General features: G+C 47.8%; 1 protein-coding gene across 1 annotated transcript in view; it reads left to right on the top strand.

Moving 5' to 3' along the window:
- Positions 1–23,315, top strand: part of FAAH (fatty acid amide hydrolase) — a 25,469-nt gene extending 2,154 nt beyond the window's left edge. The window contains exons 2-15 of the mRNA XM_007946720.2: positions 12,915–13,028; positions 15,240–15,377; positions 15,625–15,758; positions 15,841–16,047; positions 16,294–16,334; positions 16,561–16,685; positions 18,499–18,624; positions 19,084–19,181; positions 20,349–20,448; positions 20,795–20,835; positions 21,629–21,668; positions 22,159–22,267; positions 22,785–22,930; positions 23,187–23,315. Coding sequence (XP_007944911.1) covers positions 12,915–13,028; positions 15,240–15,377; positions 15,625–15,758; positions 15,841–16,047; positions 16,294–16,334; positions 16,561–16,685; positions 18,499–18,624; positions 19,084–19,181; positions 20,349–20,448; positions 20,795–20,835; positions 21,629–21,668; positions 22,159–22,267; positions 22,785–22,930; positions 23,187–23,315 — 1,548 coding nt within the window. The remainder of the gene's footprint in view (positions 1–12,914; positions 13,029–15,239; positions 15,378–15,624; positions 15,759–15,840; positions 16,048–16,293; positions 16,335–16,560; positions 16,686–18,498; positions 18,625–19,083; positions 19,182–20,348; positions 20,449–20,794; positions 20,836–21,628; positions 21,669–22,158; positions 22,268–22,784; positions 22,931–23,186) is intronic.
- Positions 23,316–24,120: the final 805 nt, after the last annotated feature.

Below are 24,120 nucleotides of genomic sequence, written 5' to 3' on the forward strand. Positions count from 1 at the left end.
GTGTTTCGTTCTGCTGTGCATGGGGTCGCTATGAGTCGGAAACGACTCGACGGCACTTAACAACAACAACAACAAGTTGTAGAAAGTGATTTTTTAGTTGGGGCAGAGCTGCAGCTAGAACCTAGGTGCCTAGTGAGACTATCTCCCCACACCCCAGCCTCACTGTGTGGGAGAACAGGGGAGAGATCTTAAGAAGGGAGGCTGGAGCCTTGGATGCAATGAGGTTTTTGGCTGGATATGATTGTCTGTGTTTACTCCACACTATCCCTAGGCCAGGATATGTCACATCTGTTTATTTATTGAAATCAAATATATCTGGTTTCAGCCTTCACTCATCTAGCTGTCCTGGTCAATTTTTAGGGCCCCCTCATCCCTGATTGGGAAGGCGCTGTTGTTCAATTGAAATTGGTCACTTCTATTTGAGTATTGGGAGCTCTGGTGGTGTAGTGCCTAAGGCATTTGCTAACCAGAAGGCTGGTGTTTCAACCCCACCAGCCACTCCTAGGAAGGAAGATTGGGCAATCTACTTCCGTAGTGATACTGCCTCAGAAACCCAAGGAGGCATAGCTATGAGTCAGATCTGACTTGACGGCAGTGAGTTTGGTTTTGGTCTTTATTTGAGTATAGGTTTTTCACAGTCTAGCCTTCCATCCCTGGCTGGGCTCCAGAGGTGCCTTTCTCAGGCTGCTGTCAAGGTTCAAGCTTTGGATCTCACCCCATATCCACAGAAGTGGAGGCAGCTGATTCTTCAAGCTTTAAGAACTTGATTTGGGGGTGGGAAGAGGGGCAGGTACAGGAATCTGCCCACAGCTTCTGCCCACAGAAATTCCCTCTTAGTCTCAAGGAGTCTACTGGCTGGCAGGAATGTGGGGTTATAGAAGAGTAGGTGTCCCTGACTTTACTCAAAGCACTGACATGAACACATTTTCCCCTCTGGAGAAATCACCACTTACTCTTTTTAAGAACTGAATCTTCCAAGACAGAAGTTTTGGCTCTGAAATGCAAAAAAAAAACAAACAAACAAAAAAACAAACCCAAACAAAAAAACCTGTTTATACACCCTGGGGCAAGGAGTACCTGATCTCAGTACAATGAACTGGGCTTTTCCTGGATGGAAAGTGGGAAATCACTTTTTGGCTTCCAGTGACTGTGGAAAAAAGGGAGACCTTTTTGAGGAGTCTGTGGTTTTGAGCTATCAACAAAGGGTTGGGGCTTTGATGATGTTAGCTTCTTAGGTAGATCATGGAGTGGAGGTTTAGCAGAACTCAACCCAGGCCTGGAGGACAGCCTCTTCATTCCTGTCACTAAGGTGATCTTCTGCTAGGCTTGGCAGTCCTAGAACAATGGGGAGGTGGGTTCTGAGGCTGCCTCAGCAGTATTTCTTTTGGGGCTCACAGTGCCCTGAATAGCAAGGGACATCTGACATAAACATGGCTTCCAGCAGGCACTGGGAGAATACAGAGCTAGTAGTATAGCTCCAGCCTGATAGATTCTTTTCAAAGTTTGAAGATACTGCATATCTTCCAAGGCATTGTCAGGGAGCCTAGGAACCTAGACTCATCACAAAATGTTTTACCTCCTGCTAGACTCTAGAGCCACTCTGGAGAAAAGCATGTTTCTAGTAACTCTCTGTTGACCATGTGGGGCTTAATTATAATACCTTTTACCCAGTTTTTCCCACCTTGCCCTCTGAATGGAGTTTTATTTTTATCTTTCCCAGTTTTTAAATTGAGGTGAAATTTACATAACAAAAGTAACTATTTCAAAGTGACATTGTACATTTATAAGGTTGTATAATCACCACCTCTGTCTAGTTCCAAAACATTTTCATCACCCCAAAGGAAACCCAGTATCCATTAAGTAATTACTCCTCATTCTGGCCTTCCCACCATCCACTGGAAATCACCAATTTGCTTTCTGGGTTTTTCGTATAAATGGAATCATACAGTATGTGACATTTTGTGTCTGGCTTTTTCATATAACAGTGTTTTTGGTGTTCATCTATGTTGTATTGTCTCAGTGCCTCCCCTAACCCAAGCCATGGTATTTTCAATCGCCTCATATGCATGTGAGAACTGGACAGTGAATAAGGAAGACTGAAGTAGAATTGATGCTTCTGCGTTGTGGTGCTCACAAAGAACACTGAAAGCACCATGGACTGCCAGAAGACTGAACAAATCTGCCCTGGAAGAAGTGCAGCTGGAATGCTCCTTGGAAGCGAGAATGGCCAGACTTCGTCTCACCTATTTTGGTCATGATGTCAGAAGGAACCATTCCCTGGAGAAGGATATCATGCCTGGTAAGGTGGAGGGTCAATGAAAAAGGGGAAGGCCCTCAACGAGATAGACTGACATGGTGCTGCAACAATGGGCTCAGGTATAGCAAGGATTGTGAGACTGGCACAGGTTTGGGCAGTGTTTCTTTCTGTTGTACATAGTATTGCTATGAGTAAGAGGTGATTTAAGGGCACCTAACAGCAATAACAACAACGATATGGATAAACTACAATGTGTTTATCCATTCATCCATTGTTGGATGTTTAGGTTGTTTTTACCTCTTGGTTTTTGTGAATAGTGCTGCAATGAGCAATGACATACAAGTATCTATTTGAGTCTCTGCTTTCAGTTCTTTTGAGTCCCTAGGAGTGGAATCACAGGATCATATAAATAGCCTAAAAATTGAAGATTTTTTATCAACTTTGTGGTCTGGAATTGATCAGACATACGATCAAGACATATTGATAATAACTCATGATTAGAATGTGAAAGTTGGAAACAAAGAAAGATTAGTGGTTGGAAAATATGGCCTTGGTAATGGAAATAACACCCAGAGATTGTGTGATAGAATTTTGCAATACTAACCAGTTGTTCATTGCAAATACGTTTTCTTCAACAACATAGATGGCTACTATACATGTGGTCCTAAATCGCTTGAATACACAGGAATCAAATGTACTACATCTGTAGAAAGAGATCAGTGGAAGAGCTCAGTCTCATCAGTCAGAATAAGGCCAGGGGCTGACTGCAAAAACAGACCATCAATTGCTCATATGCAAGTGCAGGTTGAAGCTAAAGAAAATTAAAACAAGTCTATGAGAGCCAAAGTACAACCTTGAGTATATCCCACTTAAATTTAGAGACTGTCTCAAGAATAGATTTGATGCATTGAATGCTAATGACCAAAGACCACATGAGTTGTAAAATGACATCAAGAACATCATGTATGAAGAAAGTAAAAAAATGCACAAAAACAAACCTCCTGCCACTGAGTTGATGCCAACTCATAGTGACCCTATAGACAGAGTAGAACTGCCTCCATAGGGTTTCCAAAGCTGTAAATCTTTGTGGAAGCAGACTACCCCATCTTCTCTTGTGAAGCAGCTGGTGGGTTTGAACTGCTGACCTTTTGATTAGCAGCTGAATGCCTTAACCACTGCACCACCAGAGCTCTTTTGAAGAAAACAAAAGGTCATTAAAAAGACAGGAAAGAAAGAAAATACCAAAACAGATGTCTCTGTCAGCCAGCTGTCTTTCTAGGTCTCCAGTAGCACATCTCTCTCTCAGCAATGAGGCTCTTTCGTGTCTCTCTCTCAACAGCACGTCTCTCTCACATCTCTCACAAGCGCATCTCTTTCAGCAGCACATCTCTCTCAGCCAGCAGTCAGAGAAATACCTTCTGCCTCTAGGAGGGCTCCTTTTGAACCTAGCAGAGTGGCCAAAACTAAACAATCCCAACATCAGAGTTCTGCACACTGGAGAGAGAACTTTCCCAGAAGATTACTTTGTGCTGCCCCAGGTGGATAACTTTAACAATCAGCTACTCAGTTGTCCTCACGGCAAAGTGGAAATTACAAGTACTATGGCTAGAAAAACCATACCATGTAATTTACCACACTGCAGTAGCTAAAGCAAATGAAAGAAATGGTGAAATAAAAGACCTGAACAGAAGATTTCAACCAGCAGCTCAAGAACACAAAGTAAAGTGTTAATAATGAAATGTGCAAAGACTTGGAGTTAAAAAACCAAAAGGGAAGTTACACTCGGCATTTCTCAAGATGAAAGAACTGAAGAAAAAATTCAAGCCTCAAGTTGCAGTATTGAAGGATTCTATGGGCAAAATATCAAATGACTCAGGAAACATCAAAAGAAGATGTAAGCTGAACAGATATATGCACACCTATGTTCATTACAGCACTGTTCACAATAGCAAAAAGATAGAAACACCCTAAATGCTCACAAACAGAGGAATGGATCAACAAACTGTGGTAGATACACACAAGGGAATACTATGCAACGTTAAAGAACAGTGGTGAATCTGTGAAACATCTCAAAACTTAGATGAATTTATGGGAGAAAGAAGGGCTGTTTATGCACTGGGAGAGAGCTCAGGGGGCAGGCATGCATGGAGGGATGGACACAGGGAAGAGGTAACTATCGGGAGGAAGTGGGAGGGGAGCTGTTGCATTGGGGTAAATTGTAGTCAATGTCATGAGACAAAGTATATGTGAATTGCTGTATGGAAAGTGAATTTATGCTGTAAACTTTCATCCAAATCACAATAAATAAATAAAAAAGTTATAAAAAAAAAACTTAGATGAATTTAGAAATTAGTCAATCACAAAAGGACAAATATTATATGAGACTACTATTGTAAAAAGTCAAGAAAAGGATTTCATTAAAAAAAAATATATGTATATTATTTATTGCTTACCAGGGATGGGTGGGAGAGGGAGGGTAAAACATTAACTAGAGGGTGAACACATATTAACTTGGGTGAAGGAAATAATTATAATAATAAAAGGTGTGAAGCAGAACCACCCAGCTAAGCCCAGGCTAAACCAGCCTCTTCTGACTCGTGGTGATCTCCCGTGTGTCAGAGTAGAACTGTGTCCCATAGGGTTTTCAATGGTTGGAGGGAAAAAAAAAGATGAAAGAAATATACAAATTTACTATATCAAAAAAGAATTCATCAATGTTCAACCATTTCAGGAGGTAGCATATGACCAAGAACTGATGGTACTGAAAGAAGTCCAAGCTGCACTGCAGGCATTGGTGAAACACAAGGCTTCAGGAATTGATGATGTTTCACAAATGGATGCAGCACTGCAAGTGCTCACTTGTCCATGTTAAGAAATTTGGAAGATAGTTTCCTGGCCCACCCACTGGAATTGACTCATATTTATGCTCATTCCAAACAAGAGTGATCCAACAGGATCAGAAATTATCAAACAATATCATTAATATCACATGGAAGTAAAAGTTTGTTGAGTTAAAAAATGGTTGCAGCAGTACATTGATACGGAACTGCCAGAAATTCAAGCCAGATTCAGAAGGGGATGTGGAATGAGAGATATCATTGCTGAATGATATCAACTGAAAGCAGAGAATACCAGAAAGATGTTTACCTGTGTTTCATTGACTATGCAGAGGTATTCGACTGTGGATCTTAATAAATTATGGCTAGCATTTCAAAGAATGGAAATTCCAGAAACTTAATTGTGCTCATGTGAAACCTGTACATAGACCAAGAGATAGTCTTTGGAATAGAACAAGGGGATACTGCATGGTTTGAAATCAGGAAAGGTGTCAGGATTGTATTCTTTCATCATACTTATTCAATTTGTATGCTGAGTGTGTTAGACTGGGTTATCTAGAGAAACAAAACCAGTAAAGCTTATATATAGAGAGAGAAAGAGAAACTTATCTTAGGAAAATGGCTGATACACTTATAGAAGCTGGCAAGTCCCAAGTTCTTGGATCAAACGTCAAGCTGGAGGCTTTTCCCGACTCATGCAGCTGCAGGGGCTGAGGAGCTCAAGGTTGGCAGGCAGTATACTGGCTGTTGATTCCAATGAATGACGGATCCAAGATCTCCAGGCCGAATGGTTCGCTCACGGACAGTTGTAGGCAGAATCCTGATCCACAGAGAGTGTCTCTTTTCCCAGGATGTCCATAAATATACTGGAAGCAGGCCACACCCTTAGGGAAACTCCCTTTCAGTGGATTGGCTGCTCAACACATATACATCTGATCCCATCATTGGAACAACCCACATCACAATTGCTTAAACCACAAAGAATTGTGGTCCAGCCAAGTTGACACACAGCTCCAACTATCACAATGAGCAAATAATCCAAGAAGCTGGATGATATGAAGAGGAATATGGAGGAAGATTCGTTAACAAGCTGTGATATGAAAATGACACCACCCTGCTTGCTGAATGTGAAGATGCCTTGAAGCACTTTCTGGTCAAGATTGAAGACTGCAGCTTTCAGTGTGGATTACACCTCAACATAAACAAAACAAAAGTCCTCACAACTGGACTAGTAAGCAACATCAAGAAAAACACAGAAAAGACTGAAGTTATCAAGGACTTCATTTTACTTTAATCCACAGTCAACACCCATGGAAGCAGAAGTTAAGAAATCAGATGACATATTGTATTGGGTAAATCTGCTGCAAAAGACCTCTTTAAAGTGTTAAAAGACAAGGATGTCACTAAGGACTAAGGTGGACCTAACCCAAGTCGTAGTATTTTCAATAACCTCATATACATGTGGAAACTGGACAATGAATGAGTAAGGAAGACTGAAGAACTGATGCTTGTGTTGTGTTGGAGAATACTACTGAATATATCCTGGACTGCCAGGAAAACAAACAAATCTGTCTTGGAAGAGATGAAGCCAGAGTGTTCCTTAGAAGCAAGGATGCCAAGACTTCATCTCATGTACTTTGGACATGATGTTACAAGGAGGGACCAGTCCCTGGAGAAGGACATCATGCTTGGAAAAGTAGAGAGTCAGCAAAAAAGAGGAAGATCCGCAGTGAGATGGATTGACACAGTGACTACAACAGTGGACTTAAGCATAGCAACGATTGTGAGGATGGCACATGATGGCAATGTTTTGTTTTCTTGTACATAGGGTCACTTGAGTAGGAGCTGACTTGATGACACTTAACAACAATAAGCCATCTTAGTGGGTGTCTTAGAAGAGTTTTTCTATCCTTTCTAGACTAAAGAGAGGGAACACCATTCATAGAATATTATGGCTGGGAAAGATGTCACAGACCACCTGCTCTTGCATCTGTGCCTTTGCATGTGTATTTTTATCCTATGAATGCCTTTATTCTACATTTCTTAATCATTTGTCAAAATCCCACTGGTCTTAGAAATGCCACTTTCTTTAAGTGGATCTGACCAATTATTGTTGGTCTTCTCCAAGCCCACCTTGAGCTATAAAACTGAATGATTCAATAGAATCATTTGATTATTGTTGAGACCAGGAACCCTGGTGATGTAGTGGTTAAGTTCTTGGCTACTAACTGAAATTCAAGCCAGATTCAGAAGGGGATGTGGAATGGTTAGAGGTTCAATCTCACCAGTGACCCTGTGGGAGAAAGATGTCGCAATCTGCTTCTTGCGATGAGTTGGAATCAACTTGACAGCAATAGATTTTTTGGGTTTATTGTTGAGACTGGTATTAGTAGCCTATATTATCAAATGGAAGTGAAATCGTGAAATAAAGGAAAAGTGGTTAAAAAAAATCTTGAGGGAAAAGAAAAGAGACATGGAGGATAATCTTGGAGACCTGAAATTAGAGCAATAGGTGGTTCAGAAGGAGAAAATGAAAATAGAGGGCCAATGGTAAAATGATAGGTATAGTATTCCTCTCTTGAAACATTATACATACAGGGTGGGCACACAATTCCTCCATGTTGTTAGAAGTTATCTGTGATATGGTGAGACTACCCAGAGGCCCAGACTTACTTTGGGGCCTTGTGAAAGAGAAAGTATCTCAGCTGCCTGATACTAGTTAAAAATAGCTGCTAACAACTATGTCAAGTGTCAACACAGAAGAACATAGGAGAAAATTAAAATTTGTGCTGAGAATGGAGGGGAACTTGTTGATAGTGTGTAGCTGACATGCACAGGTACTTTGTGGTGACATGGGAGAAGATGGTGACCAGACAGTGTGGTGATTTTCCCAGGGTGGTGGACACGCTGGCAATTTTTACTTTATTCCTTATACTTTTTGGCTTTTTTTGTTTGTTTGTTTTAACAATGAACATGTATTTATATAATTAAAAAAAAAAGCAATTTTACTATTTTCATTAAGTGGTTGGAAAAGCAAGGTGCAGGACTTTGTGGAAAAAAAATATAAGTAAATAGTAATGTACATTTTGAATTTTCCATAAGCCCCCCCCCCCCCCCCCGCCCCAGTTTAATCAGAAACTATTAATAGTTGTTTCCTTTTCAGAAGAGGTCTAGGTAGGTGGATGGGGGCGGGGAAGTGTTCACTTTTTGTTTTGTATACCTTTTAAAAAATATATCAACAAAGATTATCTGGTGTATGGACATACAAAAAGGTGTGGGGGTGGCTTCATCTGACCTCTAACTTCACAAGGGAGAAAGAAGAACATCAACAGCCCATGGCTGATTCCTGTGAGGCAGAGGTCAGACATGCTGTCACTCTCTAACTTTTTTTTTTTAAACCAATTCTGACCATCCCTCCCATGTCGTTCTTTATTTCTTTGCTGGGTTCTATAACAGTTGCAGTGGCTACACAGAACTCACAGACAGTGAGCTTTTTTGCTATTTTGGCTCCTGCCCAAGGACACTCTGCTTTCTTGCTCAGTGAGCTGGCAAGCCTGCTGCTCTGTCTCATGCTGGTCCCTTGGTTCTGTTGCCTCTGTTTCCGCCATCTCTCTGCCACCTCCGTGCAGGGATCTCGGATCTAAGGATGTGCGCCACTCCCAGCTTTTTTCTCTCGATGGCAGTGAGATCCCCCCTTTTCCACCTCTGGGATGGCTCATTTGAAGCAATGGCAAAACTGACCAATCCCCATGTTAGGGTTGTTGTTGTTGTTGTTGTTATTTACCATCGAGTCGGCCCCGACTCATAGCAACTCCTCCTTGGGTTTCCGAGGCAGTATCACTACGGAAGTAGGAATGCCCAACCTTCCTTCCAAGGAGTGGCTGGTGGGTTTGAACCGCCAGCCTTCTGGTTAGCAGTCAAGTGCCTTAGGCACTATGCTACCAGAGCTCCTTAGGGTTACATACACATTATTTGCATGATCCCATCCCCACAAGGGTGCTGTGTACCTTATTTACATTGTTAGCAAGCTATCCAATCCCCTTGGTGGGGCATAGATACCTTACATTTGCATAATCCCATCCTGTCATCTGGTGGGTGTCATAAAGTCATGGCTAGAAGAGCCATATTAAGTAATTTGCTGCACCACAGGAGTGAAGGAACATGGGTCCAATTTTTGCCGCCTTTCTAGCTCTGAGTTTTATAAGAAAAGAAATCTCATGTAAATGTCCCTCACTTTTCAGAATTAAGGGAAATGACAGAATGTTCCTGACACTGAGGAAGTGTGGTACAAGGGCTGTGTGGTGTGTGTGTGTATGTGGGAGAGTACTCAATTCTGGAAGTGTGATAGGTATGAGTGGGTGTTGAGGGGTGCAGAGGGTTTTGGCAGGATCACAGCCTGGCAGGGCCTCTAGACACATATTCCAGAGCTTATGGTATGAGGGGCATGTTTATTTTTCCTAGGGATGTTGATGATATTTTCCATATTGTATCACTATTATTGCTATCCTTTTCCAAAATATTATACCACCATTAGCATAAACTCAGTGCCCCACAAACAAAAGCTTCTTGTGAGGGGGATTTTAAGGGAAGAAGCAAGGCCTGATTTAGCTTTGCATTGTCTGGCCCTAGGAGGAGTTGGAGGGGCAAGGCTTGGGATGAGGCTCCCAGTTAGATGGCCCCTGTGTGACCCATAGGAGGAAAGATGAGCTCCAGTGAGGGTTTAATAGAGGAGATAGAGAGGTGGCCATTGTCCAGAGATACTTAGGGGGCTTAGTGACTAGGTGTGGGTGGGAGAGAGTGGGAGGGGTCCCAGATGACTCCACTGTTTTCTCACGTCAGCACCTGCATAAGAGGGAACATGAAGGAGAAAGAGGAGGAGGTGGAAGAGCTGGTTGGAAGTCAGGGAGGAGAGAGCCTAGGGGAGGGACATGAAGGGGTGGGTGGGTGACAGAAATAGAATATCGAGCTGGTTCAGCTCAGTTTGGTGAGGCTGGATGGAGGCTGAGGATAGGTGGAGAACTTGGAGAGTCAGGGCTTTATCTGAGGGAGAGGGGAGAGGAATGCCTTCTCCCAGCATCAGAGAGGGAAGAGGAGCCATAAGGAGCCTCAGGCTCTTCTCATGTCTGGCTCCTTCTTATCCTTGAAATCACAGCTGAAATGTCACCACCCCATCTCTGTTAGTCCTGTTACTTCTGTCATCAAACCAAACCAAACTCTCTGTCTTAGAGTCGGTTCCAACTCATAGCGACCTCTCCTTGGATTTCCTACGCGGTATCTCTATGGAAGTGGATTGCCCAGTCTTCCTTGCGAGGAGTGACTGGTGGGTTTGAACTTCCAATCTTCTGGTTAGCAGTCAAATGCCTTAGGCACTATGCCACCAGAGCTCCCACTCACAGTGATATGTTTATTTGCTTTCTTAGACTTATCATGATCTGTCATTATTTGTTAACTTGTTTATTTCCTTGAAAGCAGCCATGTCTGTCTTGGCTACCGCTAACTTCAAAGCCTCTAACATAGTGCTTAGCACACAGTAGGCACCCAGAACATGTTTGTTTACTGATTAAATAAGTGAATGACAGAAGTAGCAGCCAGAGAGGCAGGAGGAAAACTAGGAGAGTGTTGTATCAGGGGGAAATTAAAGAGGGTCAGTGTGAATGCCTCAGTGAGAGTCAAGTATCTGATCTGGCAACACGGAGGCCCCAAGCTTCTGGTGAGCTCAGTAAGAGCAGGAGAGGATGGGGGTGACTCTCCCTCTAGCTGTAATTGACTCAGTATTCCTGAGTAGGAAGCAGGGGGGTCTGTGTAGGTTGGGTGTCTGCAGGTGGGGGCTGACCCCAGAGACTCTGGAAGCCACTGTGGTCAGTCAAGTCTCTGCTCAAATGCCCCTCCTCCTTCAGAGAGCTCTCTCTCTGACCACCCTCTGCCCATGTGCATCACACCGTTTTATGTTCTTTAAGTTACTTCTCACTGTCTAAAATTCTTATTTGTAACCCTGCACCCTGTGTAAGTTCCCCTGACCACCAACAGAGAGCTCTCCCTGACTACTCTCTACCCACGTGCAGACCACTGTACCCCGTTTTGTCTTCTTTAAGTTACTTCTGACTGTCTAAAATTTGTATTTGTAACTCTGCACCCTGTGTAAGCTCCCCCAGAGTATGGACATGCCTCTTTTTGTTCACTGTTGTATCCTCATGTGTGATATAGTGCTTGGTACGTAGTTGGCACTTGTCTAAGTTATCTAGTGCTGCTATAACAGAAATACCACAAATTGGTGGCTTTAACAAACAGAAATTTGTTTTCTCACTGTTTAGGAGGCTCAAAGTCCAAATCCAGGGCACTAGCTCTAGGGCAAGGCTTTCTGCCTCTTTCAGCTTTGGGGGAAGGTCCTTGTTTCCTTTCAACATCTGTGGGCCTGGTGTTCGTTGGAGATCTCCACGTGCCTTGGCCTACATCTTCCCCTGGGTCTAGGAGGTTCTCAGTGCAGGACCCTGGGTCCAAAGGTTGTGCCACCCTCCTTCTTTCTTAGTGGTACCGAGGTCCCCCCATCTCTCCTCAATTCTTTATCCTTTTATCTCTTATAAGATAAAAGGTCCTGCAGACCACACCCTCTCCTGTGCATGTCATCAGGAGAGACCCATCCCTGGAGAAGGACATCCTACATGGTAATGTAGCCAAACCAAACCAAACCCACTGCCATTGAGTCGATTCTGATTCATAGCCACCTCCATTGAGTTTCTGAGGCAGTAAATCTTTACAGAAGTAGGTTGCCCCATCTCCGTCTGCGGAGTAGCTGGTGGGTTTGAACTGCAAACCTGATTAGCAGTTAAATGCCTTAGACACTGCACCACCAGAGTTCCTTTGGTGAAGTAGAGAGTCAGCCAAAAAGAGGAAGACCCTCAATGAGATGGATTGACACAGTGGCTGCAAAAGTGGGTTCAAACATAGCAACAATTTTGGGGATGGTGAGGGACCGGGCAGTGTTTCGTACTGTTGTACATAGCATCGCTAACAATAGCAAAGGCCACACCCCAGGGAAACTCCCCTACCTTGGATCAGTGTATGACCTGAGTAAGGGCATTACATCCCACTCTAATTCTTTTACAACTGATTGGCTGATCATATCAGATCACATCATGGGGGATCATTACATCATTACATAACTGCCAAATTACATCATTATGGAACTGCCAGACCACTGAGAATCATGGCTTAGCTGAGTTGATACATATTTTGGGGGGACATAGTTCAATCCTTGACAATACCTAATAATCTATGGAGTGCATGAAAGAATCTTCCCTTTCAGATGTGGCCATCAGCTACAGCTCCAACCACCAGGGAGGGACAAGGTCTTCCTAAATTTCCACCCTCCCCTGGAGTTGAGTATCAGATGCAAGTAGGCAGCCTATGCTGGGTGGGCAGAACCGTGTTTTACCTGTATGGTCCTAGGCAAAGCACTTCCCCTTTCTGAGCCTCAGTTTCTTTATCTGCACAATGGGAATAGTAATGAAACTTATTCAAAACATGGAGTGCACCAGCATGTACCTGGTACTCAGTAGGCAGCTATGGAGGTGTTGTTTGTAATTATCTAATAATCAGCTGACCTGCAGTGGACATCCCCTCCAGGAGGCTTCCAGAGGAGGTATCTCTATACTGTCCAGGAATGGCAAAGGCCTGTCCAGGCTGGGAAGTGTTCATGTGTCAGAGCTGTGGGTGGCTGTCTGGTCATGATGTATATGGTTAAGGAGTATGAGTCATGCATGTCTGTTTAGTTATGTTGGGCCTTTGTAGAGTGGGGGACTGATCCAAGTGTGTCCCCTCAGAATCCTGACCTGGACTCAGAGGCACTGCTGGCCCTGCCGCTGCCACAACTGGTGCAGAAGTTACGCAGTGGGGAGCTGTCCCCTGAAGCGGCACTTTTGACCTACGTGGGAAAGGTAAGGCTAGCCAAAGCCAGCCAGTGATTCTTCCAGCTTCATCTCCTCCTGCTCACTACACAGGCTATGAGGAAAACCTGGCCTGGAGTAGTTCCTTCTGAGGGCCATTGTGGGAACCACCGTGCCAGGGGCTGCCAGGGAGGTATGGAACCAGAGCTGATAAGCTTGTCTCTGTGTGTGTGTATGTGTGTCAGAGAGAGAGAGAGAGAGACAGACAGACAGACAGACAGAGACTGACTATGTATATGACATACAGCATGTTGTCTTAGCCAGAAGCCTGGCTTTCAGCTCAGATTTCCTTCTCCCTCCAGTCTTCACTCCATCTGGCACAAAGTCACTGTTTGTTTCTTAAATCTCTCTCCAGTCCTTCCCCTTGTCTCTTTCCCATTCAGTTACTTGGTCCTCTACTACCAGCTTTCTCCATGACCAAGCACCAGCCTCCTGGGCAGATACTCTCTCAAGTCTTCCCTCCCCTGGCTGAGAGCCTACTACCAGGCCTAGCTCTGCCACTTCTCCTCTCTCTCCAGTATCATCTCTGGCCCTGCCCTCCTGGAGCCCTGTGGGGCACAGTAGCTCAGCTATTAGTAACTTTCTTGTGCCCAGGGCCTGCTATGCTCTGTGCTGGATTGTGTGGGGTTCCGTTTGCCTGGAAGGCTCTTTCCCCTCTTTGCCCCACTCAGTGACACAGGTTCTTGGCTGAGTCTTTAGGGCTCAGAGCAGGAGTTGCCTCTTCCAGGAAGCCTTCCCTGACCCTCTCCTCTTTCCAGCTTAAGTTAGGGTTTCCTCTTCAGTGATGGCTTTCTAGTGGCACATTTAGAACCCATATCTTTTCTGCATCAAGTGTGGGCTCTCTGTGAACAGAGCTTGTCTTGATTGCCTTTTCACCTTAGTGCTGAACACATACATGTCTTTCACATAATAAGTGCTCAGGAAATAGGTTTGAAATGATAGGAAGAATGAATGAACAAATGAATTGTGCTTTGTGAGTATGAACTTTGTGTACGATTTCTTGAAAGTGTGTGACAGTGTGACAGTGAGCATGACCACTAAGCAGGTGAACGTGAGTGTGTGATTGTGTCAGGGTGTGTGAAAGTGGTGTAAGTGACCACAGCTGAGACTGTGTGACAAGGAGGAAGAGACTAGCTGACCATAGAAAAAGGTTGGGAAACCCTGGGCTGGATGACCCTGAAAGGGACAGTCTCAACAGATGATGTTGCCTCTTTCTGAACAATACCCCTTACAAGTTTCCTGCCCTTCCTAGTCATCAACAAGAGAGCATCTGGTTGGCTGGTTACAGATTGGCCCCTTCCCTTCCTGCCTTGGGTAGACTGGGGACAGATTTCAGGAACGCCTACACACAGGCCAGAGTGACGCACACCCCTTTCTCTCTGGTGTTTTACAGGGATGAACAGGAGTATTTACGAAGAGCTACCCACTCTCTGCCCTGATCTTCCCACTCCTGTTGTTGTTGTTATGTGCTGTCGAGTCAGACCCAACTCATAGCGACCCCTCCTTGGGTTTCCGAGGCAGTATCACTATGGAAGTAGATTGCCCAACCTTCCTTCCGAGGAGTGGCTGGTGGGTTTGAACCACACTATTAAAGGTGGTTTGAGGGCTCTGGAAAGGCCCTGTGCCAGACATCCCACTATTAGTGTGCACCAGTCCTTTTAGTTAAGCTCTTCTCCTATTTCCACAACCAGTGTCCTCTGTGTGCTTTGGTGATCAGACACCAGAGTTCCTGGAAGAGGGGAAGCTTAGGTGGGCAGGCATGGGGTGAGGAGAGAGTGCTGGGCTCTGGAAGGTTAGAGTCTGGGTTCTAGCCCAGACTAGCTCTGCACTGACTCCCAGTGTGACGTGTGAGGGAGGTCTGGATTCTGTCTGCCTCCAGAGACAGAGATGTGGCTTGGAGGAGGAGGGAGCATGGCCAAGGGCCTTCCTCTTCTCAGTTCATCCACTGCTAGGGAGTGTCTGAAGCCAGAACCTCACACCTTTGGGTGTCCTGGCTGTATTGTCTCCCCTAGTCTTAGAGTTGTAGGCCAAGACAGCCAGGGTAAGGCTAGGGGCAGAGGTTCCCAGTTATGTGGGTGCTGGGCCCTAGGTTATCCTCTGTGCCCCAGCTCTAGGCCTTGTTGCTGGTTACCCTTCTTCTGGGTATACCTTCAAGGGCCAGCCTCACCCTGCCTTGTGCCCATTACCACCTTCCACCCCCAGGCTTGGGAAGTGAACAAAGAGACCAACTGTGTGACCTCCTACCTGGCTGACTGTGAAACTCAGCTGACTTCAGCAGGCCTGAGGCAGGGCCTGCTCTATGGAGTCCCTGTGAGCCTCAAGGAGTGTTTCAGCTACAAGGTAAGCCCTGCTTCCCGGAACCCTTCAGTATCAGGTCCCCACTCCCCTCCCCACCTCACACTTGCCTGTCAGCTCTGCGTCTGGGCTACCCTGGGTCCTCAGGGAAGGTCCAGAGGCCTTGAGGGGGTCCACAGATCCAACTTTCCTTGGCCCTTGTGGTGGTAGATTGGAGGGGAGGGAGGCTGGGCTGCTGAAAGGTTCCTGATTCATCAGCCATGTCCCTCTTGGTGTCTGTCCCTCTTGCCAGGGCCAGGACTCAACACTGGGCTTGAGCCTGAACCAGGGGGTGCCGGCAGAGTATGACAGCGTGGTGGTACAGGTGCTGAAGCTGCAGGGTGCTGTACCCTTCGTGCATACCAACGTCCCCCAGTCCATGTTCAGGTTGAGTGTCAGGGATATGGAATAGGGGCAGGGACACCAGGACCAGCATGATAAGGAACTTACTTCTTCCTGTTTCCCCCAGCTATGACTGCAGCAACCCCCTCTATGGCCAGACCACCAACCCACGGAACTGCTTCAAGAGCCCAGGTGGCTCCTCAGGGGGTGAGGGGGCCCTCATTGGGGCTGGAGGCTCCCCCCTGGGCTTAGGCACTGACATTGGTGGCAGCATCCGCTTCCCCTCGGCCTTCTGTGGCATCTGTGGCCTCAAGCCCACGTCAGACCGCCTCAGGTTTGGTGCAGGTGGTGGGTGGAGGGAGCTTCTGGGTCCCTAGTTGTGTGACCCTGGCCTATCTTCCAACTTCCCTAGGCTCAAGGCAGGGATTTACTCACAGGGTTTTGCCGGGAGGGAGTGTCACAGCACCATTGGCCCTGGTTCCTAGTTTCCAATACAGAGAGAATTCTGAACTGCTATTTGATGTGGGCATGGGCAGAGGGTGGCTGTTTCCTGCTCCTACATCTTGTATTTCTTATCCAGCAAGAGTGGCCTGAAGGGCTGTGTCTATGGACAGGTGGCAGGTGAGGTCTATGGTTCCCTCTGTGCCCTGGAGGAGGGTGGGGGTCTGCCTGATCCACCTCTGCCTCTGCTTTTCCTGTGAGCGATTTCTGGCCACCAGATCATTCTAGGTCTGAGTCCCTACCTCCTTATCTCTGCTCATGTCCTTGCTTGGACCCTGCCCCAGAGCCCACTGGGATCGGGTGACCCTTGTTCCCTACCCGCTTCCCTCCCCTCCCTGCCCCACAGTCCCGCTCTCAGTTGGCCCAATGGCCCAGAATGTGGAGAGCCTGGCGTTGTGCTTGCGAGCCCTGCTCACTGAGGACATGTTCCGCTTGGACCCTACTGTGCCCCCCGTGCCCTTCAGGGAGGAGGTGAGTAGGGGTGGAGGGTGGACACTGGGTTGGAGTCGGTTATCATTGGTACTGGAGAATACAGATACACCCCCAGGCCATGTGGGCAGGCCTTGGAGGTCTCTTCTGGAAACCACCTCCTGTGGGTCTGAAGCCAGGCACAGCTTGTGCTCCACAGATGGCCACCAGATGGAGCCCTTGCCTGAATTTGGAAACTTCAAATTGCAAATTGCAAGTTGCATTTTAGCTCAGCTTTGCTCCTCACTCTGCAGAAAAAAAGGCCCGCCCATCTGGCCCCAGCCTCTGCTGTTGTCTTTGAGAAATGGGTGTAACGAAACCACTTTGCAGTTTAACTCCTTGAGGATGAACTCCTGTACCTTGGCTGTGTTTGACCCTCAGTAAACAGGACTTACATGATACATATTCAAACTCCAGCATGCTTGCTATATGATGCTTGGCACATAGTAGGCTCAGTGAGTGAAGGACAGTTATAAGCAGAGCTTCCCCCTCCCAGAGAAGGTTGATCTCTGTGGGCAGTGTCCAGTGCTCAAAAAAGAAAACACCTCACTGCCATTGAGTCAATTCCAACTCATACTGACCCTCTTTGGGTTTCTGAGGCAGTAAATTTTATGGAAGTAGATTTCCCAGTCTTTCTTCCATGGAGTGGCTGGTGGGTTTGAACCACTGACCTTCTGGTTAGCAGTCAAATGCCTTGCCCACTATACCACACCAGAGCTAGCTGTTTAACCAGCTGAGTTTATCTGATCCACAGGTGAGGGAGAACCCTGTCTCCACAGAGTCTGAGTAGCCTCTCAGAGGGGGAGGACAAAGTTGGGATATTTATTGAGATTCTGAAGTCTGGTTTAAGGCAGATTTTTCAGTGTAGGAGTATGGTTAGGATTGGTAAGAATCATATAATAGTTTAGGATTGATTGACACAGGAGAATTTTGAGGTGAGGGGTTCAAAGAGTCTTGGGTAGAAACTATCATTTGATGCTTTCTGTTGAAGGGTTGATGAGTCTTTGAGGAATGAACAATAAACAATAAAATATTTATTGAGCAAGAGTATTAGGAGTAGTGATGAAGGTAGGTTGATAAAGACAGTGGAACGGTAAAGGCGTGTTAGTGTAGACAGTTAGCTGTATAATGGTTCCATTTCTTGACAGTTTGGCATTTCTTGCTTTAGTACAGACCTCTTGCCCTTACCACAGCTGAGGTCATCTTGGACGGGCTGAGGGTGCCTCGACAGGAAAGTGGGCCTTGGCTTGGTATTCCTTGGGAGTGGGGCAAGAGGGTGAATGTGGGCTAAGAAGGTGAGCTCCCCTTCCCCAGCAGAGAGGGATGCTGTAGCCAGGAACCCCTTCAAGAAAGTAAGAAGGGAAGGAAGAGAGGAGGTCCCTACGTAGGAGTCTAGAACAGTTTATCATGGGAGCTAGGACTCACATTCTCGAAACAAGCAGTGGAAAACTTTGGTTCAGGAGTCAGGATGCCTGGGTTGCAGACCCAGCATTGTCACTCTGTGTTGGGTTGCCTTGGGCAAGTCCCAGCCCCATGGTGGGCCTCAGTTTCCTCAAAAGACCAGTGGGAATCCTTATAATTGTTCTGCCCACTTGCTCAGTCATTGTCAAGGTGTTTTTGTGAAAGGGTCAAATGCAGAAGGGTAGCCTTGCTGGGGATCATTGTTTTCAGGGCAAACAGCACCAGAGCCATCCAGGTTAGAGGCTCACGGTTGTGCCTGATTGGGGTGGAGAGGGGTTTCTCTGATTTCCAGGAGCCCTGCCTGGGGCTTTCCTCCTTTCCTCATCTGACCCTGACTGCTGCGTTTTGCCCCCAGGTCTACACAAGCACTCGGCCCCTGCGCGTGGGATACTATGAGACTGACAACTATACTATGCCCACCCCAGCCATGAAGCGGGCAGTGTTGGAGACTAAGGAGCGCCTTGAAGCAGCTGGCCACACAGTATGGCCATGGGAACCTGGAAGTTCTGGCATTTTTCCATCCTAGTTATTCATTCTGTGGTTGGGAATGGGAACTGGGTCCCTATGGGACCAGTGTACAGAGGAATGACCAGGAGTATTGTGGGGAGTGATTGAGACCAGTGATGTTTGAGCACTGCGTTTGGAGGGCCTTGTCAACCACAAGCAATAGTGCACAGCTTTCTAGAGGTTTCTGGGGCCCTGGGATTATGGGTTTTGTTCTGTTCATCTGAGGCAACTTTATGTGTGGCTCCAGACATCTCTCATGATAGGCATTTTATAGTTTTCATGGGTCTGTAAAGCTGCTTTTTTTGCTCCATTGAGGATTATCTTGTGGATAGAGTTGGTCCAGTCCATCCTCAGGGCCACCTGGGCAGCATGGGGTATATGGAAGTCAAGGGCTGCTAATTCTGAGAGCTCTGCACCCCTCAATCCTTTTTAGCTGGTTCACTTCCTGCCAAATGACATATCCCATGCCCTGGAGACCCTGGCTGTAGGTGGGCTATTCAGCGATGGTGGCCACCACTTCCTGCAGAACTTGTGAGTGATGTTGGGCTTTTGGTGGGATCAGGAGGTAGGCAGGCCCGCGGACATGTCTATCCTGGGTCAGAGAGAACAACTAGGTGCTCTGACTCCCAGTCTGGGTGGGTCTCAGCTGAACACGAAGATCTGAGCATTCTGGGCAGGGGCCTCACTGTCCCTGCGACTGTCAAAGTCGAACCTGGGGATACTTTGCCAGGGAGGCTGAGCTTATTGTGAGGGCAGAGGTGGGCAGGGAGGTTGCCTGTCCAGTTAGGAAAGATTGTAAGACAAGGGGCAGGAGCAAGGGAGGAGGGGAGGAGATCCTGGACATTATGCTGTGATTCCAGGCTCTGCCTGACTTAAGGCAAGTCTTTCCCTTTTGAGCAGGACCTCGTGAAGTAATTGAGTTGGATCAGACCCATTTAACAGGACTTTACAGAGCTCATGTTTAGAGAAGCTGGTTCCTCTTGGCTGTTTTCAGTCTTTAAGTGTTGGCTGTGGTAGAGAGAACAGGCCTCTGAAAATGCCTCTTGGGGACAGACCTGGGCCAGTGTTACTGGTGCCCCTCAGACTATCAGCCTGCATCCTCTGCCTTGCCTGTGGGGAGGCTTGGCCCTGTGGCCTACTCAGTCAAGGGCCCAGCCAGTGGTATTTCTCCCCCTCCTCTAGCAGCTGAAGATGGTCCAGGCTTCAATGAAGAGCGCTCTCCCTTCACTCTGGCCTGGGGAGTGAGGCCCCAGAAATATTCCCTGAGATCTTGAATCAGAGACAGCCTTAGGGATAAGACACATGGGTGGCCCTCTCTGGACCACCCCACTTGTGCCTCCTGGCTGGCATCATTATCAAAAGGGGATGCCCTCAGTATCAAGCCCTGATTGAGGGGATGTTACCCTCAGTCCTTACTACTTTGAGCTGGATTTTTCAGGGAAGGAGACATGGAGTCCTCCCTTGAGGTATTACAGTAGGTGTAGAGTAGTACCCAGGAACCTAATGGGTCAACAGAGACAAAGCACATGTTTGATAGGAGGCAAATGAAGGGGTTGGAGAACAGTGTTTACTGCAGTCTGGTGAGGAGGCTGGTAGACAGGGTCACTGAGTAGAGACTAGGGAGATGTGGTGGATGGGGGTAAGTCAGGAGAGATGCCTCGGATAGGAGTGCCCTGGACTAGACTCTTTGTCTTCCAGCAAAGGTGACTTTGTGGACCTCTGCTTGAGGGACCTGATCTTAATTCTGAAGCTGCCCAGATGGCTTAAAGGACTGCTGGCCTTCCTGTTGAAGCCGTTGGTGAGGGTGCAAGGAATGGGAGGGACCAGGGTTGTTGGAGTGGGTGGGAGCCTCAGGGAGCCTTCTAGTGCAGGATACCCTATGGCCACTGGCTCTTTTCCCCTTTTCTCATTCTTTCTTGGTTTGGGCAGGCATAGCATCCTTCTCTCTCCAGCTTCCACCCCAGACTCCTTACCTTCTCCCCCTCCCCTTGCAGTCTTCAGCCACCGTGCATGCAGGAAAGGGATGCCACCTTGGGAGCTGAGGAGAGAAACAAAGGGAGGAGGCACAGGTGGCTTGGCCCGAAGAGATTGTTGTCAGGGCCCAGCCCAAACCAGTCATTGATTCTGTGTCTTCCCTTCTGTAGCTCCCAAGGTTGGCAGCTTTTCTCAACAGCATGAAGTCTCGGTAAGAATACTTTTATGCTCAGATGCCTCTCCCCGTCTTTCCCCTGACCTGTGTCTTAGTGGTTTCTCACAGGAAGAGGCTGGAGGGAAGTAGCTTCTAAGGCTAGAAGCAAGCCAGACAGGGTGGCAACCTCTGTGATCTTTAGTTGGGACCTTGACATTGTATCTTTGCAGGGACAGCCTGCAGGGCCCAGGTCTGGAGAGCAAGGACCTGAGGGAGATGAGGGCATAAGAGAGAGGACTCTGTAGGACAGGGTATGGAGAAGGGAAGATTGGTCTGGTAGAAAGGACCAGAAGAAGTTGGGCTGGGGAGGGAGTGCTGGATGCTGGGAAATTCAGGAGACATGTTGTTCGCAGAGCTTGGAACTCAACTGAGCTACACCAGGTCCTGCCTGGCCCTTAGTGGCTCAAGATGGAAAGGCATGGCATGAACCACCCCATTTTCAGGCCCTCATATCTTGCAGTGGCATGCCTTCTCTGAGCCCCACACATTCAGGATCTTAAACAGCTTTGGCCTTGCCTGTGTTCTAAAAAGTAGCTGGCAATCAGGCTGGCCTAGTCCTAGCTCTGCTGTGGAGTCACTGAGTTAATTCCCTCTTGGGACCTGGTTTTCTCAACTGGACAGCAGGGATTTGAACTTCTGCTTGCTCTACTTCCCTCTCTGAGCTCCCATAGGGCTAGGAAGGGTCCCTGGAGGAGTGAGATCTGGAAGATGTTAAAGAGCAGGGGGTCTGGTGTTCCTAATCCCTTTGGCTGTGATCCTCATGGTCGATGACCTCACTCCCTCTGCCCAGGTCGGCTGGACAGCTCTGGGAACTGCAGCACGAGATCGAGGTGAGGCCAGAGCCCCTAGACTAGGGCAAAGTGGGGGCAGAGGGTGGAATTGGACAGAGTACCTACCAGCAGGATCTCTTGGCCACTGGTGTCCTGGAGCAGCATGTCACTGCCCCCTCTACTCTTTGGACTGGCCTTCTGGGCCCTACTCTTTGATCCTCACTTGTCAAGATAGTCAGTCCTGGGTGCTGAGTCAGTCTGGGGGTGCTGTTCTGGGTGTCTCCTTGCCCCTCTGGGGCTGCTTGTGGCTGTGCAGTGCATGACTGTGCCTGACAGGAAGAGTTGTGTCTGTGATTCATGAAGAAGATAGAGCTACTGATGCCCATGAAAAGCAGCCACTGCCTGCCTGCCTGGAGGACTCTCTCTGTGGCTCAGCTCAGACCCAGGGGCAGGTGCTGGGGCCAGAGCTGCACAGCTGCTGTCCCTTCATGGGAGAACCTACATGAGCTGTCTCCGAACACTGCTGCCTGGTGTGCCGTCTCCTCCTCAGGTGTACCGCAACACTGTGATTGCTCAGTGGAGAGCACTGGACCTCGATGTGCTGCTGACCCCCATGCTGAGCCCTGCTCTAGACTTGAATGCCCCAGGCAAAGCCACAGGTGAGGGCTGCTGCTCCACCCCTGCCCCTGACACCCCCTGCCTGTCCCTTCTCTTCTGTGAGTCTAGCCCTGTGTTGGGGGCAGGGCTGCCGAGAAGTAGAAGAGGAGGAGCCCCAGGGCAAAGGAGCTCACCCTTTGGGGGCCTACAAGTCTGGATGGCTGGAGAAGTAGGCAGCCCTGGGAGGGAATGAGCACTGTGCAGTCAGGGAAGCTTTTGAGGCTCTCAAGTTTCAGAGTCTGTGGTTTAGGGAGGTGGTGTTTAAAGTAAATAGGAACCATATTCAGGTAGGGAAAGCAACATGGGCAAAGGCACAGGGCAAGTGTCAGCAGGCTTTCCAGTCTTGACTTGAAATCTGGATCCCTGGTCTTTGCTACTCAAATCTCAGCCCTGGGAGAGAGTCTTTTTCTGCCTGTGGAGGGCGGATGCTATTTCACAGGGTAGAGTACTGAGACCCAGAGAAGGCAGTTGGCACTGGTGGGCACATGGCCTGCTCCAGCCACCTGTGATGTGTTCCAGGAGCCGTCAGCTACACAATGCTCTACAACTGCCTGAACTTCCCTGCGGGGGTGGTGCCTGTCACCACGGTGACTGCCGAGGATGAAGCTGGGATGGAAGATTACAAGGGCTACTTTGGGGATATCTGGGACTGGATGCTCCGGAAGGTGAGGCCAAGAGACCTGGCCTGCCTGGGCCCCCGACCAGACTCCACTTTCCCCTGGATGCACACCCCTACTCCATTTGTAGCCACTGTGGGAGAGACCAGTCAATACTTGCAGTCTCACCGGTCCTTCTGAAAGCCAGCCCCCAAAGCCTGGCCTGACCCGGCTCTGCTGCCCTTCCTCTCCAGCTGGGGCATGCCTGAGCTTTGGGTGTGTTCCTGCCTCACTCCCTTTATCCTGATACCTGTGTTCCCTGCAGGCGGTGAAGAAGAGTGTGGGGCTGCCTGTGGCCGTGCAATGTGTGGCGCTGCCCTGGCAGGAAGAGCTGTGTCTGCGTTTCATGCGGGAGGTGGAGCAGCTGATGCCACGTGAAAATTGGCCATCTTGACTGCACTCTGCCTACTTGCCCGTCGCTAGAGGACCTACTTAATCTGAGGCCCAGCCTAGTCAGCGCAGCTGCCACCCACCCTGCGAGGATATATCTAGCATGGGGCTGAGGCCTCCATGTTCCCCCGCTCTCCAAACCCCTGGAAAAAACCCAGATCTCCTCAGTATGGACCTTACTCCCACCTCTGGTCCCCTCTCTCTGACCTGTCTCCCCATTGTGGCAGCCAGTGTGTATGACATGGGCAAAGGCCCATTAACAACCAAGACAATTTCCTAGCCTGTGTACTTTCTGGGTGTCATAGAGCCACAGGGGTTGGAGCCTGCTGAGAGTATGGCTGGTTTGATCTGCTAAAGCCCAGCTCTAGCCAAGTCAGTCTCTTGCTCTAAAACCTCCCTGGTGCCCATCACCCACATGAGGGACATAGACTTCTCAGAAAGGGTTTTGCAGGCCTCAACATCTCACCACTATGCCTCCTCTCCTGCTTAGATTAAGCCCTACTTTGCTGGACACTGCCCATTCCCTTCTTCCTTCCTTTTCTCCTTTTGTCTGTCAAGAATACCCTTTCTGTTTCTCTACCATTAAATCCTTTGAGGCCCAGATTTCTTTCCAGGAGCCTTCTTTATCCAAGAGCCTTCTACAATTTCTCCCCTGGAAGAGTTCCTTCTTAGCCCCTGATGTGTGTGGGCTGTTTCCTTCCCAGTCTGCCTGGATGGGTCTGCCTGAGTGAGTGAGTCTGCCTCTGTTAGCACGCTGGCTCTCCTCAATGGCAGAGACCCCATCGCCACATGGTCTGTACTTAAAAAAA

Source organism: Orycteropus afer, unplaced genomic scaffold (assembly GCF_000298275.1).
Source record: "Orycteropus afer afer isolate SDZICR_OR568_19922 unplaced genomic scaffold, OryAfe1.0 scaffold00169, whole genome shotgun sequence".
Lineage (NCBI taxonomy): Eukaryota > Metazoa > Chordata > Mammalia > Tubulidentata > Orycteropodidae > Orycteropus > Orycteropus afer.